This window comes from Osmerus eperlanus, chromosome 1, assembly GCF_963692335.1.
Source record: "Osmerus eperlanus chromosome 1, fOsmEpe2.1, whole genome shotgun sequence".
NCBI lineage: Eukaryota > Metazoa > Chordata > Actinopteri > Osmeriformes > Osmeridae > Osmerus > Osmerus eperlanus.
Genome location: NC_085018.1, coordinates 15,736,439 through 15,755,816, shown reverse-complemented (window position 1 = coordinate 15,755,816; position 19,378 = coordinate 15,736,439). Strand labels below are relative to the sequence as shown.

General features: G+C 43.3%; 1 protein-coding gene across 4 annotated transcripts in view; it reads left to right on the top strand.

Annotated features, from left to right (window-relative positions):
- Positions 1 to 527: 527 nt before the first annotated feature.
- frmd4ba (FERM domain containing 4Ba) overlaps positions 528 to 19,378 on the top strand; it is a 33,405-nt gene continuing 14,554 nt past the window's right edge. Inside the window, exons 1-7 of one of the 4 annotated variants that reach the window (XM_062463430.1) lie at positions 528 to 731; positions 13,990 to 14,055; positions 14,149 to 14,243; positions 14,343 to 14,435; positions 14,756 to 14,840; positions 15,784 to 15,840; positions 16,161 to 16,183. In XM_062463430.1, the coding sequence (XP_062319414.1) occupies positions 13,990 to 14,055; positions 14,149 to 14,243; positions 14,343 to 14,435; positions 14,756 to 14,840; positions 15,784 to 15,840; positions 16,161 to 16,183 (419 nt within the window). In that variant the 5' untranslated portion in view covers positions 528 to 731. Of the gene's footprint in view, positions 732 to 11,335; positions 11,546 to 13,989; positions 14,056 to 14,148; positions 14,244 to 14,342; positions 14,436 to 14,755; positions 14,841 to 15,783; positions 15,841 to 16,160; positions 16,184 to 19,378 lie in introns of those variants that run through there. The other 3 variants (XM_062463402.1, XM_062463420.1, XM_062463411.1) reach the window with 3 other exon arrangements.

Genomic DNA, 19,378 nt, shown 5'->3' with positions numbered 1-19,378 from the left:
TGATGTAGCATTCCCTCCCTTCTCCATAGTTTTGCTTTAACAAGTCGGTTCTCACATTCACTATAAAAAGCGAATACAGTAAGCACGCCAGTAGACTGATGATGTTGGAGCTGACTTGCTTAAACCATGTTTTCATCTCCATGTGTTTTGGGCCACCCAGTCAAATGTTTGGAGAAATAACTTGTATGTCACAAATTGTGTATTAAAGTTGTTCCACATTTAGTGTATGCATAAACCATGGCCTACGGGTATTCATGTAAACAAACTCCCTACAAGAAGACCTAGTGTGGCAACAATTTTCACACTTGTTAGATAAATAAAGTACGCAAATAAAAGTTAGAAACACTGGATGATGTAAGGTCCCATCGTGAAGCGTGTTCATTTGCATGCGTTTACGCACCAAGCGCACTGTCATTGGTTAGGTTGTTTTGGCTCAGGCAGGGTAGATGGAAATTCGTATGGTCGATGGCTAAGGTAGGGAGTAGGCGGGGTGTGAATGGATGGAGCCGTGCACAATAAGGATATGCCGATGCATGCAGCTTCCTCTCCCAGACCCGGCAGATCTGTGAAGCAAGAGTACAACGGTTGATTGTAACTTGTCTCCTTTATGGGTTTTGGCAAAAGAGGAGAGGACGCCGGTGGACATTTCCTATTAATCGGGACCGGTGGAAACCTCTGCCCAACAAACGAGTCGCGGAGTTCAATCCTAACATCTAGTCCGCAACGAAAAGGTAGCCTATCATTTGTTTAAATGTTTGTGTAGGCAAATTAGTGTTGACGTCCACGTTCACGTTTGTTTCATCCCAAACTGTTTTTATATATTATGAGAGACTATAAAGTTAATATTATAGCCGTCATATTTTTTTTTTTACTGCATGTCGCTTTATTTATATTTAAATAATCATAGCCTACAACTTTATTTACAAACATGCGTAGCCTATATTGTTCCCTCACTTGTTGATTACTTAAAATGTTGATTACAAACACCGATCCGTTTTGAGACCTGAACATCCTACTTACACACACACACACATACACACACACACACACACACTCACACACACGCACACACATACACGCACGCACGAACACACGCATGCACGAACACACACACAAATTCATGCACTTTTAAAGACCCTCTCCTTACTGTCACACTTTCCTGTATCCTGGAAAAGCAAAACAATGGGGTTGACGGAGACCGAGAGAAGGCAGTTAATGCATTCAGGGATGTTTCATATCAGACACTTAACAGCTCTGTAAACAAAATACAGTAGTCAATACCATAGTTAAAAACCACTCAGACGTATGGTTTACTGTGTCCACAATCACACTTCTCATGGTTAATATACTGTTCAGTTGCAGTGCCGGATCAGGGCAGTCAGTGCCAATATCCCTGTGCTGTAGCTACAGTGAGACTAAACAAAAGCCTGGAAGTAGTTTGTATAGGGGACATTATTGAATTTGTGGTTCATAAAAGAGTTAGACACATACACATCACAAAAGAAGGACGGCATTGTGTTGACTTTGGTCTAGGATGTTCAGTTGCTTTCATTGGGGTCAGCGTTTCCAATTCAATAAAACTATTAACTGTCACAGAAGATTCCATTGCTGGTGCTCAGCCAGCACAGATAAGAGTTATTTGCCAATCAGAGTACATTAATGGACCCATCCATATAATCCTTTCAGAGGGTAAACAGCAGAGACCTTTTCTGTTTAGATGAAACAGAAACAGCCTTCAGAGTAACACAACGTTCATAGACACAGGTCTGAGAATTAAGTCAATAATATTTTCCCATCTCGGCACAAAGCCCACTTACCTTAACATTTCTCACAAACATTTTAAAAGGAGGATTGTCAGTTAGCTGATACCCTGGGAATGCAAGTTCATAGAAACCTATGTTAGATTGCACTGATCCAGTATAACAGGTTTTCAAAACTGAGAATTCCTCCACAGACAATGCTTCAATCTGTCTGACTACAAGGACTACCTAAAACTGGGAACGCAAATAACAATAGGGTAAATACTTATAATTGTGTATGATGATCCCCAATTCACATTCTTTCTCAAAATATTGCATTTTGTGCAGTTTTATAGACATTATATCATAAAGTCTATGACGCAAGTTTGTTTAAATAAGCATGCTTTCTCCTTTATAATAATGGGGTCTAGTGTAGGTCCAAGCCCCAAAGCGATTCTGGTCAATGCCTGTTTGTGGGTCAACTGTAATCTTTAAGCTAAGCAGTGGAAATCAATTCAGAGCTTCTGCCACTGTGGATTGCTGTGTGAATGACCAGACGGGAAATCTGAGGAGAAGTAGTACAGTAGTAAAGAAACACAATATGAGAGAAGCATTTAAGCAGTTAAAAATATTTGTTTGTGGTGGCAGAGATTACCACAATGTTACTATATGTTTGGATTTACTCCTCTAAGAGGTGCTACAAGTGCCCAGTCTCTAAGGCCAAAAGAACAGGAAAGGTTCTAAGTGTAAGAACATAATATGCTGCCAAATCTCCCAATATCGCAAGAACGAAACTGTTGCAATCACGGTTAACAGTTGTGTACACCGTCATCTTTTCTCACTCGGCTGAAAATCTCCAGAGCACACAGGCAAGACCTTTTCCTGCCCTGTCCTTGTTTTTCCTTTTGTCTCCAGACAGGACGTCCTGTGTAGAACAAATAGTCTGCCTTGTTTCCACAACACTTTCTGGAATATCCCCGATTTTGGAATAACCCACTCAAAAAGATCCTGACAAACATACAGTGTATAGGCTGATGAGGAGAGAGACATGAACCAGGAGTACTTTCCTTCTGGTCCGTTCTCCTGTCTTTTAATGTGGTTGGAACAGTTATCCTCTAATGACTTTTGATGAGATATACTTGATTTCCATCATGAACCGGGTGTTGGTGCACAACAATGCAGCAAGCAGAAGGTCTCTTTACTGGAAGGCTCTTCCTCTGGGATCCAGGTCCCATAATCATTTAGATGAAAGAGACTGTATTAAAACAATCTGCGATCTATTTAAGGATATGGTATTCCCAGGTGGTGAACAATCCCTCCTTCTAAAATCCCCAAGCACATACAACTCCATATAAATTATGTAGGAAATGGGGAATGGATTTATGGATTATCAATTTGTGTCAGTTGTCATTGATTGAAGCACTTCACAGTAAGTGGCTCTTTTCCTATGGGAATTACAGAATTCACAGAAAAAGTCACAAATCAAATTTTTTAAGCATAACTACATTTTGGCATTTCTGGTGTAGTACATGTTCCTTAAATACAGTTGTACAGGAACAAAGCTTGATAACTATCCTATATATCACTGATCTATGAATATGCTAATCACTGATAAAGCTAGTGTCTTGATTACCTCCATTATATGGAATCATTGTCTTTATGTATCTTCCCAGATATATTTTCGAATTCCCTTTGCTCTGATATAGGGGTCTTGTCTGATCCACTACCAGTAGGTCTGGTAGTGGAGCTGTAGCACAGCCAGGACTTACTAGTGTGGGAGTGAGACATAAACTGCAGGGTGTAACTCCCAACAGAGAAAACATCAGCAGCATCCTAGTGCGGGCACCAAATATCCCTCAGCTTTGTTTTTGTTAGTCTCTTCCTCATCCCAGGGCACCTCAGACAAGGATTCAATTGCTCTGAGGCTCGCAAGATGGAAATAACAACAAAGCCAAACCCTTAGATACCCTATCTCTGTGTGTGAGGGTGCAAGCCTGCTGCTAGGCCTCCTGACTGGGGGAGCTGTCGATGAGCCTTCCTGTAATTACCCAGTTTGTGTCCTGTCTTGCTCTCTTTCCTTCTCCACTCCCCCATCTCTTTCTTTCTCTTTGTGTGTATTATTTCCCCCCCCCCCTCTCTCTCTTTCACACGCACACACACACCCTGTCTCTCTTTGTGTGTATTAGAGCTGTGTATAAGGGGGTAAGCAAAAAACATGCACATGTGCACACCAGGGCAGAAGGAGAGATTATTTAAGGGGTGTTTCAGGGATGAATGATAATGACCAGTGAGAGTCTCCATGCTGAATGGGGGGATGGATGTGGACAGAGAGCTGTGCTGCTATTATTTTCTCAGTGAAGCGTTCTACTGAGAGACACATGCAGAGCCTAGAAACAGGCGTTTTCACAAAGCAGACATACCCTGAAGCCTTGAAACCAAAGAGATCAATAAAGCTCAGTGGTTAAAACCCCATGTGAGTATTTCACACATCTAATGCCAGAGGGGGTAGCACGGTGAAGAGGCTGCTAGCAAGCCAAAGTTCCATATGAATCTCTGATATTGAGCGTTCCTCTCAAAGGCTCATTTTAAAGATGCCTGGAGTAAGATTATCTGGGATACATCATTGTCTCATCATTCTGTTTCTATATTGTACTGCACAGATTCATCAAGCATGTGATGTTTCACCTATTGTGCATCTCTTTTATAACTTCTGCGTGGCCTTATTATGAGATATACTGTAAGCTGTGTTCATAAAATATTTAAATGATGTTGTGCTAATAGTGTTGAAAGAGACAGACCGACCGACAGGTTTTACGATCCTTTAGGTGGATGAGTGGCTGAAAGCCCTGCATTGTTAATGGTGTGATGTATGAGCACCCTTCACCCACACACATCTCTCTCTCTCTCTCTCTCTCTCTCTCTCTCTCTCTCTCTCTCTCTCTCTCTCTCTCTCTCTCTCTCTCTCTCTCTCTCTCTCTCTCCCTCCCTCCGTCTCTCTCTCTCTCCGTCTCTCTCCCTCTCTCTCTCTGTCTCTCCCTCTCGCTCCCTCCCCCCCACCTGTCCCTGCTTTAGAAAGCCACCTGTCCCTCAGCACAGTTCTTCTCATCTCTTCTGATCCACTGCAGCGTACAGAGCAGGCGCCCAGCTGCGGTCACCTTCCCTGCTGCTGCTGCTGTGTGTGTGTGTGGAGGGGGGGTGGGGGGAGGTGGGGGGGGGGGGGGGGGCGGTGTAGGGACCAGTGGGTTCACAATCACCTGCCCAGTGGCCCAGAACCAAGCCAGCGGCCCCGCTGATCTGTACAGGGAAGCCTGTCTGATCACTGCGACAGAGAGGAACACTATCAGATTACTGGTGGCAGATAGAACACTCAGTTATCACTGAGACATGAGGAGGGCTGTCCTGCCATTGTGTTACTGACAGAGGGAAACCCTGCCTGGGTCATTCAATGGAGAAGCTGTTGTAGAGTGCACAGGGATTGTTCAGTGTATTATGTGGTTAGAGGTGGCTCGGTCACTCCCTGTCGTTTGAGAACAAGAGATATTATGTGAACTCTGCTGCTTTGACAGTCTGTGTACGATGGCAGAACCTGTAACATCCACAGTTATGGGACCTCATTTGTACACATTTACAGAGACAACAACTCAAGCTTGACCCCACATTACCAAGGCTTCAACTTATCGGTTACAGTAATAGGAAAGCTCACTTGATGTAAGTGGCTTTTGATAAAGTGTGTGCTAAATGCTGCAAATGTCAGCAGTAAATCTAAGACTGTGGTTAGCAGGGTCGGACTGGCCGTCGGGAGATTTCCTGAACAGATGATCAAACGGCCGCGGCATAATGCAAAAAAAAATATATATATAATAATAATACACAGTCGTGGGCCGGTCTGCATTTCAAAGTCCCAGTCCTGACCTGGTGGTTAGCAATGTCACTGAATAGTTTGCAGCAGTGAGTGAAAATATGACCTGAACCCACACAGAAACCTAATATGCTGTCCGTGTGTCTTGGTCCTAAGCTGCCTTGGGGTGCTTCCATAGAGACAGCAGCCCCCTGTCAGAGAGACAGCAGGTGTCATCCACACTAGCTGGTAAAGTCATCCCCCAGAGAAAAGACTGGGGGAGGTTTTCTTGAAGAATGGTCAGTGACCTTGTTTGTATTTGCGTACAGAAAAAATGACTGACAGTCTATGCGAGTATAGAACATCTGTACAGAGAAGAGAGCCCAGTAGCAGGTTATCATGGCCTCAGGGTTGGTCCTGACAGGGACTGAACGAGTTCAGAGAGCTGTGTCCGTTTTGTGACAGTAAAGAATGATCTGACATAGTTGAATAATTGCGATTTGTGAGCAACAGTTATCACATAAAACTAGTGGATTATCATATCTCTGTTCTTGGAAAGAGTTATGTAGGATGAGACAGACCAGTGTTCATCCAGTCGGTCAGTATTATGATGACTAGAGTGATATAGGTTTGGTTTTAGGCTGTCTAGATCTAGATCTGTTTTTTACTCATCTCGTCTTCCATATGTGCCACTGTGTGTGTACTTGACAGTTGGTGTAGCATGCATAATGACCTCTTTACTGGGTCCCAACAGACCTCGTCCTGGTCTCCATTCAAATCATGTTGATAATTAGATTCATGATGGGGTAACTCATCCCATCCCAACCCCCACCTCTCAAGTAGCTTCTAAACACAGCTTTGAACACAAACAGTCCAATACTGCGAGTCCAATATTTAATAGAACAAAAAGAAATGTACAAATGTATGAATCAAAAAAGGCTTTATATTTTCAAATGCATATTTTGACATTCAGTCTTCAGTGGTCTCTTATCCCCTTGTCTCTCTCCACCTTGTGAGACTCTTTTTTTCTTTCTTTCTCCTTCTGGCTCTCTTCATCTCCCTCTCTTTGTCTGTCTCTCAGGACCCCCACAGAGATATTAAAGGAGGCCATTCATATCCTCCATCTCTTGTATATGATATTTAAACCCGGCTGCTCCAGCACTTTTTGCACTGTAAGAGCTGCCTCTGCAAATCTCAGCACCGAAAATCCCTTGAGGGGCTTATTTGATGGGGCAGACAGTGTGCGGGTGACACCAACGGCCTTGGTACCCCCCAGGCACCATGGCATCTGGGTTATACACACACACGGTTTGTCACAGTCCAGGGCTTCCAGCAGGCCTAACACACTAGGCCTGTATGACAGTGAAGCAGACTCCAAATCCCAGTTACAACAGACATCTCAATGGGCTGATGGTGGCAATGCTGACCCCCAGGCCCTGTTCCCACCCCCTGCCGAGCAGGACAAAGCAGGGCTTGACTGTACCATCCAGGCATTCACAAAAAGCTTTTCTCTTTCTTGCCTGACTCACCAACTACAGATTCATCACATGGCTTTAATTGGTTTTACTTGAAATGTCTTATGTATTACCTAAACAGATGCAGTGATAACTCGTCAATATGCATAATAGCTACCACATTCAGAGGTGTAAATGTTATATGGTAACACAACTACACAACTACTACAGAACTAGCCTTATGTATGTAATACATACTTTAGTTCATACTAATTAGGCAAAGGAAGGATTGAGCACAGGCCAGAGGATGTTATTTGAATCCAATTAGATTCATGTTTTTGCTCATGAGGCATGTAGGCATGCATGAGACATGAGGCATGCACATTCAATTACAAACTGAATGCATGACTTGACATCTCAAGCACTTTAATATTTTATAAAATCACAGCAACTGATATTATATTTATGACTACAAACGTCCCTATTGGTGTGTCAAGCCTTGTAACAAATTGACCACCTGCTGAGGTCCTAAACAGAAGCAGCAGTCACTTGTTTTCCTTGTAAGCCAGGTCCCTGGAAGCATGGGTGGCATCTAAGGGTAAACAGGGAGTCTTCACACTGCAACATCCAGCCAGTGTGCCAGTCAGGCATCCAGGGTTACTTTCAGTGTGTTTCAGTGTGTGTTTGTGTGTGTGTGTGTGTGTGTGTGTTTGTGTTTGTGTGTGCGTGTGTGCGTGTGTGCGTGTGCGTCAGCCTGTCGGCTCTCTGTCTGTGGTGGAGGGACTGTCAGCTGCAGAACTATGTTCATGACAGCTGTTTCCCTACCCTCTTCTGGAGCTGCCTCCAACTGTGGCTGGCGTCCTTCTTTTAGACTATTAATATACTACTTACTGTACTATATGCTAACTGCAATTCTACAGCAAAATGGGTTAAGCTATGCAGACAAGTGATGGTGTATACCCTGTCAGGCTTTTTCTTATATTCTCTAAAGACCCAGCCTATTAATACTGATAAGATAGGGGACTGAACAGAGAAGCACAGAATTGAATCTGGCATACGCTGTTTCTGTCTGTTAGAAGAATCATTAGAGGAATGCCTGAGGTTTGCAATTATGTCAGCAGAAATCACAAATTAGATTCATGAAACTATTTTTGGAGGTCATGATTGCTAAATGCAAGCAATGGCACACAGGAGAGAATTTGCTTTCAGATTTTCTACACCAAATGGGTTCCCTTTGTGTTCCCAAGTGATTCTCCTTTGGGGAGGAATCATCCCATCTGCTGGTGACAAAGGCTTATTGCAGCCTGTGGCAGTGTGTCATCTTGTATTCTGTTTCAAGGGATAGAAAGAAATACACTAGCTTGAAAAATACAACTGCTTGTCAAGTACCCCCTGGTAGTCCTGAGGAAGATAATCAATTGTGACATAAATGTGTCTTGTTTGCTGCGTGTGCTTAGGAGGGCCTTATCAGAGGAGTGTTTACCACAGTGACATCAGAGAGGATTGCGAGTCATTGTGTGAGATCATGCTGTGTTGGTACCAGGCTCTGTATTGTGTTATGGGCATGGCCCAATCAGAGGAGGGAGGGAGGGAGGGAGGGAGGGAGGGAGGGAGGGAGGGAGGGAGGGAGGGAGGAGGGAGGGAGGGAGAGAGAGAGAGAGAGAGAGAGAGAGAGAGAGAGAGAGAGAGAGAGAGAGAGAGAGAGAGAGAGAGAGAGAGAGAGAGAGAGAGAGAGAGAGAGAGAGAGAGAGAGAGGAGAGAGAGAGAGAGAGAGAGAGAGAGAGAGAGAGAGAGAGAGAGAGAGAGATGAGAGAGAGAGAGAGAGAGAGAGAGAGAGAGATAACTGAGCTGCACTGAACACTCTCTTCACAAACCACACACCATTTAAATTAATATGGGTTATGGACAATGCCCACTCTAAAGTTTAGTTGTAATTTAGTTTGTGGATATATTGGCTGCATTTTTTAGGTCAATAGTCTTCCTCCTAAACAGGGGCTGTTGCAGACTGATGAAGTGATGATTAGATAGATTAGATAAAGAGTGTGGTTACATCTCAGTCAGGAGAGGTAGTCAATTCTTACCTTCCCCTGGGATCCCCACTGTCTGTGTATTCACTTCTCAGCTAACCCACAGACCCCTAGCTCATGGATATCAGCTATGATGATCAGACACCTGCAGGCAGTGTGTGTGCGTGTGTGTGTGTGTGTGTGTGTATTCCTGGTTCAACTGCCCTCTTTGTGTCTCTGAGTCTGTGAAAATAAACATTGCATATTATAACGGGGGTGTAACAGCTCCGTCCTGAAGGCTTCCTGGACGATGTTCGTCCCTGCCCAGGCTCCAACACGCCACCTCTGACTGCCAAGTGCAACCACTACCAGCCATGCCAAAGAAACGCTAGCTATTCGTTGACGCGGGTGGCCTACATACCTGAGGAGTGAGTTTCACCGATTCACACCGGTTACACATACTCTTGTTTTGTAGAATCCTACACACGTTTTCTTCCGGTCTTACATAGGGTAAGGAATCATCTTACCGTAGTACTACAGGGGATAATCATGTGACAAGGCTGCCTTGTGTCCACCACAGCTGTGGCTGTTATGGCTGTTGTCACTTCAAGCAGCTGTTTACAGGCACACATCTACGATGGGACACATGGTTCATTGAATCTACCCTCCAGCCGAAGCCACAATGTGGGTCTCTAATGAATTTACCATCCAGAATGAGATCAATCCAATTCCTGTCATGCCCTAATACACAAATTGAAATATCAATAAAATGAAGTCATTCTTTTTTAAATTATTGCTTCACATTTTGGTTCATGGTACTTTTCCAGTCTGAGTCAGGACACTGTAGACAGATGACAAGGGATTGATATTACCTGGAGGGTCATCAGGAGGTGTGTGTGTGTGTGTGTGTGTGTGAGAGAGAGAGAGAGAGAGAGAGAGAGAGAGAGAGAGAGAGAGAGAGAGAGAGAGAGAGAGAGAGAGAGAGAGAGAGAGAGAGAGAGAGAGAGAGAGAGAGAGAGAGAGAGAGAGAGAGAGAGAGAGAGAGAGAGAGAGAGAGAGAGACACAGAGAATGTGTCACACCTAGAAGACTACCTGTCCTCTCACTCATCCACACAGCTGCTAATGTTTTCTAGCCACAGTACAGGCACAATTGATCAGCCCATGTTCATGTCCCTCTGCTGATTTAAACCGTCTTCAGTTACATCAGTTAGCCTCAGGCTTTAGGTTTGTGATCTGTGGCTTTGGAACATGTTCTGCATGTGTTGACTCCATTCATAATGCACACGAACACTGTATATGTTTACAGATGGACCATAGCCTGAATGTACACAATGCATTTAAGTTTATTTTCTCTCTTTTTTTACCTTTTTGATAATGCACATACTATGCATTTTACTGTTGATCAAAATGAGCTACAACAACAGGATCCATTAGGATGTTTGTAGATATTAAGAAGAAACGTGAAGCTCTGTGCTTGGTACTGTGCTACAGTTAGCAGTGGAAAACTCATCACACTCATTCTATATTCCCTTTACACCGGATGTGCTGTGAAGTTTCCAAGGGAGTCAAAGGGAAACTAAAGTTCCAATTGTAGCTGTTAGTAACATTGCTCTGTCACCCCTGCTGGTCCAGATGAAGTGTTTCCTACTGGATACGATGGTCAGACACATCTGCTATCCTCAGGAAACTGCTACCTCGCAGACACTCATCCTGGGTCAATAACACCTCAGCTATATCACACTATGACATCCTCATACTGAAACCACAAAACCGAGAATCTGGGGATTCCTTCAACAAACCTACAGAAGGAGTAAGAAAGAGAGAGCGAGGGAGGGAGGGAGAGCAGAGCCCTTTGCACTGTGACTCAGAATGAAAATCAAGGGTGTGTTTACAAGTAGTGGAGAAAATGAGCTGTCTGTCAGACTGCATGAGAGTGTATGCGTGTGTGCAACTGTGTTTATGTGGTGGGCATACAAAGCCTCTGGTTCTTTGTGGGCCCACCCTTCTCTCCCTTCCTCTCCCTCCCTCGCTCTGTCCTGGACCAGGGCCCAGGGCGGGATGCTGGAGGCTGGCAGACCAGCCTGTGGCGTCTACTCCAGCCTCTCAGGAGCTCTGACATGACATCAGCAGCAGTCATAGCGAGTTTCTACAGGGTCGAGGCATTCTGAGATCACAACAGCAGTGTCACAGAGCCTGAGATTGTCCTCCTAGCTATATCCTGAGGATCCTTTGTGACTTTTAGAGGACTGTTACATACATTGTGATTGTGAGACTTTGTCAGTAGCCATAGGTTTAGCTGGGCATCAAGGACTTACGTGAGGGGGGAAACAGTCACAGTGCTCTCCATGACTCGGAGTTTCATGTGTGGCATGGAGGAGTTTCTGACATCAGGCAGCCAGTACATGTGGCGCCTGGCAGAGCAGACCTTCAGGAGATGGTACTTCCAGGGGCTCACACCATATCGACGCTTTTTTGAGAATTGGCGCAGGCTGGGAGAGTGTTATCAGGTATGCCAGGAGCGATCAGTGGGGTTTTAATTTTGTGCTTATATTGACAACCTGTTGTAATGGTTAGGGGGTACGTTTTCGATGGAATTCTACTCTAGACTAAAGCTAACCTCTAGTATGTGTGTGCATGATTGTGTGTACGTGAAAACCTGTTCTTAATAAGGGTCTCCCAGCATCTGGAAGTCATTAGCAGACAGCATGCCCAGTCTTTTGATCTCACCCTTTGACTGAAGTGAATCACTTCAAAGTAATCTTTAAAACAATTTGTATTGTGAGGTGAGACGGTACTTATAAAAGTCAAGTTGACAAAAGTCACATTTCTTCTCGGTTAGTTATTCTAAATCTAGCAGACTTCTGCAAAAACATCTAATTTGACTAATAAGGGCTGACAGATGACGGTTAACTAGTTCGTTTTGAATTTAGAGGCCGTCTGTTGAGCCGAGCATTAGGAGGGAGGTGACCAGGTTGAGGGGCGGGGAGGGCAATGCTGTGGGCTGGGTGCTGCTAAACCCTTGTAGGTCAGTGGCAGGGGGTCATATGAAGAGGGCAGGGCCGGGGCCCATCACCCTAATGACAAGAGCTTCAGGGAGATGACCTCTCTGCTGTGGCCATTACAGAGCACATGACCTCCCTTTAAACATGCCTGACCTCCTCCTAACACTCTGACAGCTCCTCAACTTTAGTTTGGGCCCCTGCCTTCCAGCAGGTTTTCAAATGAGAGTCCTACACCCTGCCACCAATGAAGAGTAAATTACATTAATGTGTACAAGATACACCCATCACACAACATATTACCTTCTCGTAGTCGATGGGTATTTAAAATGTTTTATAGCTCTTTATTTATTGGTTGTGCTTGTTGAGCTCTTGAGCTGTGAAATATATTCAGCAGACAGGGAATAAGATATCCCATCAGATGTTTTTGCAAAGGTGGATTTATACTGCTGACAGCTGTGGGGAATCTAAGTGTTAAGCCATGCAGTTTTAAATCTTTTCTGTTTTGATGTTTTGATGTCATTAGTCTGTAACAATGCAGCATTGATATGTACCCTGGTAGAATCATGCACTGGGCGACCCCACAATCCTTTTAAGGGTTACTATAGTGACTAATCCTGTCTTAGACAATGGTGCTTGTGTAATTAACAGCTACAATAATTCTCTCCATTAAGACGGATTACACACAATCCTATGTTGATCTATGAATTCAGATCCATGGCCTAGCTGTTCTTTGTGTTCTTTGTCGGATTGAGACTGTGATTGTAATAGTGTGCAACAGTACGCCATCCATTGGTCAGATATCTAGGCCCTTGCTTGGTCTTTCATGTCCAGTCCTATTGTACCAATAAAATATAGTAGGTCTTATGGCTCAAAGCAAACTACAATAGATGGGCTTTCCTAATCCACGTAAACTAAGGTTTTTAAAAAAAATACATTCAAGTTTCCATGACAGTCCAAAAAAATAAATCAATAAACATTTTGTCCAGACTTAGACAGTGGGAGACAGTACATTCTCCCACATGAATAGGAATCTGAGGTTTTGTGTTTTTTTGTATCAAAGCAAAAAGTAGCTTGTAAAACTGCTTAATGGCAGCTCTGTTGTGGCAAGGAGAACAATATATCCTCGCAGACTGCAGTTAACACCAGCCCAGAACCTCTCCTCCCACCCTGTGGTCACTGCATGGTCGTCAACATGACTGTCACTTTCCACCAGAGAAGCCAGGCCTGACCATTTGGAGGCCACATGTGTTTTACTTTGAGTCACAGAAGTGAAGGTTGTCTATCCCTCATTCCTGAGTGGCGGCCATCCTTGAGAGAAGACTCTGACACACAGGCTGTGCTGTGGATTGTGTACCTTTTTCTTAATCTTGTTTTCTTATCTGAGCTTCAACAAACACATTAATCCTATCATCAATGGATTTTCCAAGAAAAACTGGATATGAAAGGCAGATTGAGGCTCAAAATATCACCATCTCAAACAGTAATTTGAATGTGCTGAATAGTACACATACTATATACTATATAGTATGTGTCGTCAGTGTGTGGTTGCCATAAACAATTAAAACACTCACTCAGCAAGGACTAGTCATAGAAAAATGAGAATGTGCACCTGCAAAAAATGCTGACAGTGCCTAAATGAACACTAACATCCATTTGGACAATGGAACAGAAATCCAATTTATCTCTTTAACAACTCCACATGAGGAATTCTATTTCCTTACAGCAGAGCAAAGGTACTGATGATTCAATTGAGTTCCTGTTAATAAGAGAGGCATAGATGGAGGTCATGGTTGTGGAGCAGCCAAGTAGCCACGCTCTACACTCAAGGTGGAAAATACTAGATGAAGATAAGGTGCAGCTGTTGTTTGAGTGTAGATGGTAAAATAAGGTGGGAAGTGATGGTTGTCTGGGTACTGCATGGTGGCCTCACACCTGTTCTGTTCTCACAGATGACAGAGGGCCGACTCTGCCAGGTGCACCTCCTGGACGACAGGAAGCTGGAGCTGCTGGTCCAGGTAAGGCTAATTAGCAGCAACAAAGCTGTGGCCACAGCCTTGAGTACCAGACTTGGCATCTAAAATTGCACGTATTTATCTGTTTATTCTCAGCCCAAGCTCTTGTCCCGGGATCTGTTGGATTTGGTGTCGTCACATTTTAACCTGAAGGAAAAGGAGTATTTTGGAATATCCTTTATTGATGACACGTATGTCATTTATCATGCTACAATGTCTGAGCTGTATTTTTAACCAGTTGGAACGGTGATGATATGGCATTTCTGACCCTCCCTCCAATCCCCTACTAGTGGTCAAAAGAACTGGCTCCAACTGGACCGAAGGGTCCTGGATCATGACTTTTCTAAGAAGACCGGTCCCTTACAGCTCAAGTTCCTAGTCAGGTTAGTAGGCTCTGCATCTTATCAAATGAAAAACAGAGTATGAGGTATGGCACTATGGAACTATGTATTGCACCTGTCCAAGGTATATTAAAGTTAACTGAGTAGAGCTTCTTAGTAGTAGCACTTACACTTACTATACACGTCTGTGCATGTATTCACATTGTGTGTCACGTGTGAGATGAATAAGGATTGTTCTAATCTTCAATTGCAACTTTTCAAGTTGCAACTACTGTCCAGCAGGTGTCACTGATGTAACAGTGTCAAACCCTTTCATATACATTTCAAACTTGTATTACCATTTTTGGTGTTGTGATTTACAGGTTTTACATTGAGAAGATCTCATTCTTGAAAGAGAATACAACAGTGGAGCTGTTCTTTCTTAATGCAAAATCATCTGTCTACAATGTAAGTGCATGAATGATCCCTCAGAATGAATATTGTTATGCATTATGTAAAACACGCTCTGGGTGTTTAATTCAGTGTAAGATGTGAACATGTAAGATGTAAGACATAAACCAAATGCTGCAGGCTAGAATTTGAGGGTAAATGTATAGGCTAATCTTACAAATGGAATTAAAATAATAGGTTGGGGAGTCATACATTTAGCTGAGAAAATGGCTGACTTTAAGTTGTGACAAATCAATCTTAATGTAGGTAACAGTTCTTTGCAGTTTAGCGCATATTTAAATGGGCCTGTATGATGGACCATTCAAGGTCGAATAAGTAGAATAATCCAATATCTGTCTGTTCAACTGTCACACTTATGTTATTTGTTGCCCAATATAATGTGGTATCACTAATGTCTCGCTCATCAAACAAAACGTCCCTTAACCCATGCGCTTTCTGAAATTGGTTTTAAAACTTCATTTTTTGGGGGGGTGGGGGGGGGGGGGGGGGTTCCGGGCGTGACTGGAAGCACTGTGTTACAAAGTGCAACTTTCTTTACGCGATGGCCAGAGCCGTTGATGGCGATTGGCCACGATGTGGTCAAAGGAAACGTTGAACCTGTTCGCAGAGTGTACCATTTCCTTGGAGGGTGTATCTCATAAATCATTTTCATTTACCAGGCTTTTAATGACAATCGCTATCATTTAACGCTATCCTAATGTTAAAATATCATTTAAAGTACTGATTAACTATACTAAAACTACAGTTTTTGAATTGATTAATATTCAAAATACGTGCACCACAAATGAAGCGCAAATGGTTTAGTCGGTAACTGTGGAACGAGGTACGGAGTGCACGGGACGGTCGAGAGGGAAGAATCTTCTGAAGTCAAGTGCTTCAGTTGTTTCTAGAAACATTATCTTGTTTTTTCATTGAATAATTCCGTCTTTTTCCATCGTAGGAGACAGTCGAAGTGGAAAGTGAAAATGTTTTCAAGTTAGCCGCATACGCGTTGCAAGTAAGTGTTTCACAAATTGAATTGAAGTGTAGAAAGAGGGTGAACTGGGCTATTTGATACTAATCCAAACGCAACGAAGACAGACCCTTGCGTACATAGTAATCACTTTATGGTTGATTAGAGGTTTTAACCGTTTATTTGTGCATATAGGCTACCCGCATTTGGTTCTCGGCTCCTAATTGCCTTTGTTTTATTTTACCTTAAGGCATGGAGAACAGGGGACAGTAAACAGCATCAGATTATGCTTTCTACTATATTGCAAAGCTGTTACCATAATGACGTGTACATGCTAACAGCTTATTTTATCCATTACTTTGTAGGAAGCAAAAGGAGACTACACAAGGTAATGACATATTTCCATTATTCAAAATATGTATACTGACCTATAAATACATTAACGATGTCAACAAATAGCTTTAAATGTATAATTACTCAATCAGTGGACCCAACTCGCTGAGTTGCAACTCATGGGCATTTGCTCACTTATAGCCTAACTATTTATAATTGGAAAGTCGCTGTAGATTATTATATAGATGCCAAGGAAGTGGACTCTTGTTTGACCTGATTGGTCGAATCCCACTGAGTAAACTGTAGACTCAAGAGGGCCTTGGTTGGTGGGTAGTTAATAGTCAACCTCATTGACTCAGATTTTGGTTTATGTTGAAGTTGATGATTCCTGGACATTGTACTTGCCCTTGTATGTTGCCTGTTTTCCTCTGAGAAAGAGCCAGTGTGTAAAGTCAGCCACTGCTCCTGCCAGGTGTAAACACAGGGAAAGTCTATCGGCTCTTAGTGGTCAATTGTGTAAAGGACATTAAAGGACGTGAAGGTTTATTTCAAACTCCATTTATCCACAGCAACAAAAAAAAACGAATCAGACAACGATCAGACTTGGTTTACATTATTGATGTTTTTGCCTCTTGGTGGCTGTGCGAGACCCCACTTAGAGAAATGTTTTTGTTGAGGCCCTCACACGAAGAGACTTGACCTGGTGATAAGACTAGTTATTTTAGCGATCAGTAAGATGGGGGACGCCTGCTCTGGTCTAGGAATATGGACCTGTGTCTGTCAAAGTGGCTGAGCAGGTTATTGCAGAACCTGTGTGTGTGTCCTAGCTTTGTACCTCTAGAGGCCCCTGTGTATTATCTGAACACAAAGCTTTGTGCTCTGTAAGGGATTGTATGGAGTGAATGCACAGTGATATTTCATGCTGAAAATGCAGCTTGGGCCATCTTTGTACTCTCAAAAACACGCTTCAGCATATGTTTTTGTCTTTTTTGTCTTTTTTTCTTCACTTTACAAGCCTGACTGAGTTGATGATGATACACAGCTTGCCCTCTAATGCCCTGCTCTGTTCTCGCAGTATTTTTGTAGATGATTTTGGCCTTAAGTGTTATCCACGCGAGTTCCATCTTTCAGGTCATGTAGGCGTGGGGATGGGCTGCACTGTGTTCAGACTATGAAAGCACAATAAAAAGCAATCTGCCAGCAAGTCTGTAAAGCTGTGTGGATGGATGGGAGCTGGGCCAACTATGAACTGGTCTCTCTTTAATTGTCTCAGGCTGATGTGTCTTCCCTGGTGGTTTTCATTTCTACCTTTTGGAAGGAAAAGGTCTGCAAATCCCTTCATAAAACACTGTACTGCTCTAGACAGGCATGAGGAGTGGCCCTGGAGCGGAGAGATTAGATATGTAGGAGTTCGGGAGACCCCCTTCCAACCAACCAGCCAGCCTGTTTTAAGAGGGATGAGCCTTATAAGTGCAGTCCCACAGCCCAATGGCAGACAGCCTGGCGTCAGAGGGGTTAACCAATGTGATGTCATCACTGTGGTCTGAGCCAACCTCCTGCTGTACCTACCTTGTCTGTTTCCCAAGTCGGTCAACCCGTGACATGATTCTCAGTACTGGTAGGCAGGATACATGGCCATTATCATGGTTAACTCAGGTCACCTGACAATAAAGGTTTGTGCTCCTTTACTACCCTACTTACGTAAAAAGGATGGATTTTTGAGCATGATTACTTAGCCTAAATAATATGGCCAGAGCATGCTACATCCTGAGATTTCTTTTCACGTTTACAACAGTAGGCAGACCACATGCCATATCCTTGCATTTCCTCAAGTTACCAAGTTTCTGCCTACTAAAATACAGCTGACGTGGGTGTTTGTCCTCCACTTTGACTGTGCTGGGCTTGACTGGGTGGAGGAGTTGCCCCCATGTTCCAGGAAGATAACAGACATCATAATGAATTCCAGATTGCTGACATGGCAATGTGGCTAAGTAGTAGATCACCCCAACATCGCCAGCCCCAGCATCCCATAAAATACACGCCTGCGAACTGCCATGGCAGCAAAACCCAGTCAACCCAGAAAAGGTTGTTGCTGCTGAGGAGCAATCATTCAAGTGGCACTGTCGTAGGTTTTTCTTTCGTTTTTGAACTTAGGTAGCAGGCCGTTTCAGTGACGCTCATGATTAAGTTGCTTTCCATTAGGCTAATCTTTAAAATCACAAAGTATAAACCAGCTGTTTGAAGTCAGGATCAGGTCATGTCTTTTTGTTTTCTTATGTTTTGAAATGGTGGCGATTCTTGCAGACCAATTATGCACAGGGAAAGCAAACCAGACCATCCTGGACGTCACAGTGGGATGGTACTGATATGAGTACAAGTTTGGAGTCTTGCCTTAGAAGCCAAGTCCTATTTTTTAAGAGCTCTGGGACGTGTACAGTACCTTTCAACACTGTGAGAGCTGCCAGTGCTGGTGAATGGCTTTTGTTCACTGCTTCAGTGGATTGGCTGCCAAGTCATAGCCCTCTTTGTCCACTAGTAATTGTAGACCAAGTGCCTCCCCCTCATGTTGTTGGAGTGAGTCATAGTTCACTATCGTAGACCTTGACAGTGACATACAGTTTGTCCACAGACACAGAGATAACATGCTATTGCTGTCCATCACTAATCTTGCATTTTACTTCACACTCAAGGGTGATTGGTACCTGTTTATTTTATAAACTATAATCTGTGGACAGATCATACACTTGCTCGTAGCAACCTGCACTGACATGAAAGAACTTCACGGATAGAACCATACCGCAGTCTTATTTTAAACAAGACCCTCTGTTGGCTTAAAAGGGCCCGTATGTTCTACCATAGAGGAACTTTGGCAAGACATAAGTTAAGATCAAGCCCGGTTCTGGCAAGCATCAGTGCTTTTATAGATAAAAAGGTGAAAAATATCCTGACACTGCACCTTTCCTTGAGTTTGGTTTTTGAGTGATCACTGTGATATGCAGCCACGCTAGAAGATTAAGGCATTTTACTGCTCTGTTAAACCACAAAGAAAGGCTTCATACAGTAGAGTATTTTCTAAACAGCACCTTAACATTACTTTGTGCTCGATCTCAAATGAGGTCATTACAGGACACAGACGTATTAAGACTGGGAGAGAGATATTCATCTAAAAGAGAGCTAGGATAGTAATTGGTATCAAGCCTTTGATCAGTCAACAGTGTCATTATGGATTCTCCAGGTGTATGAAAATCAA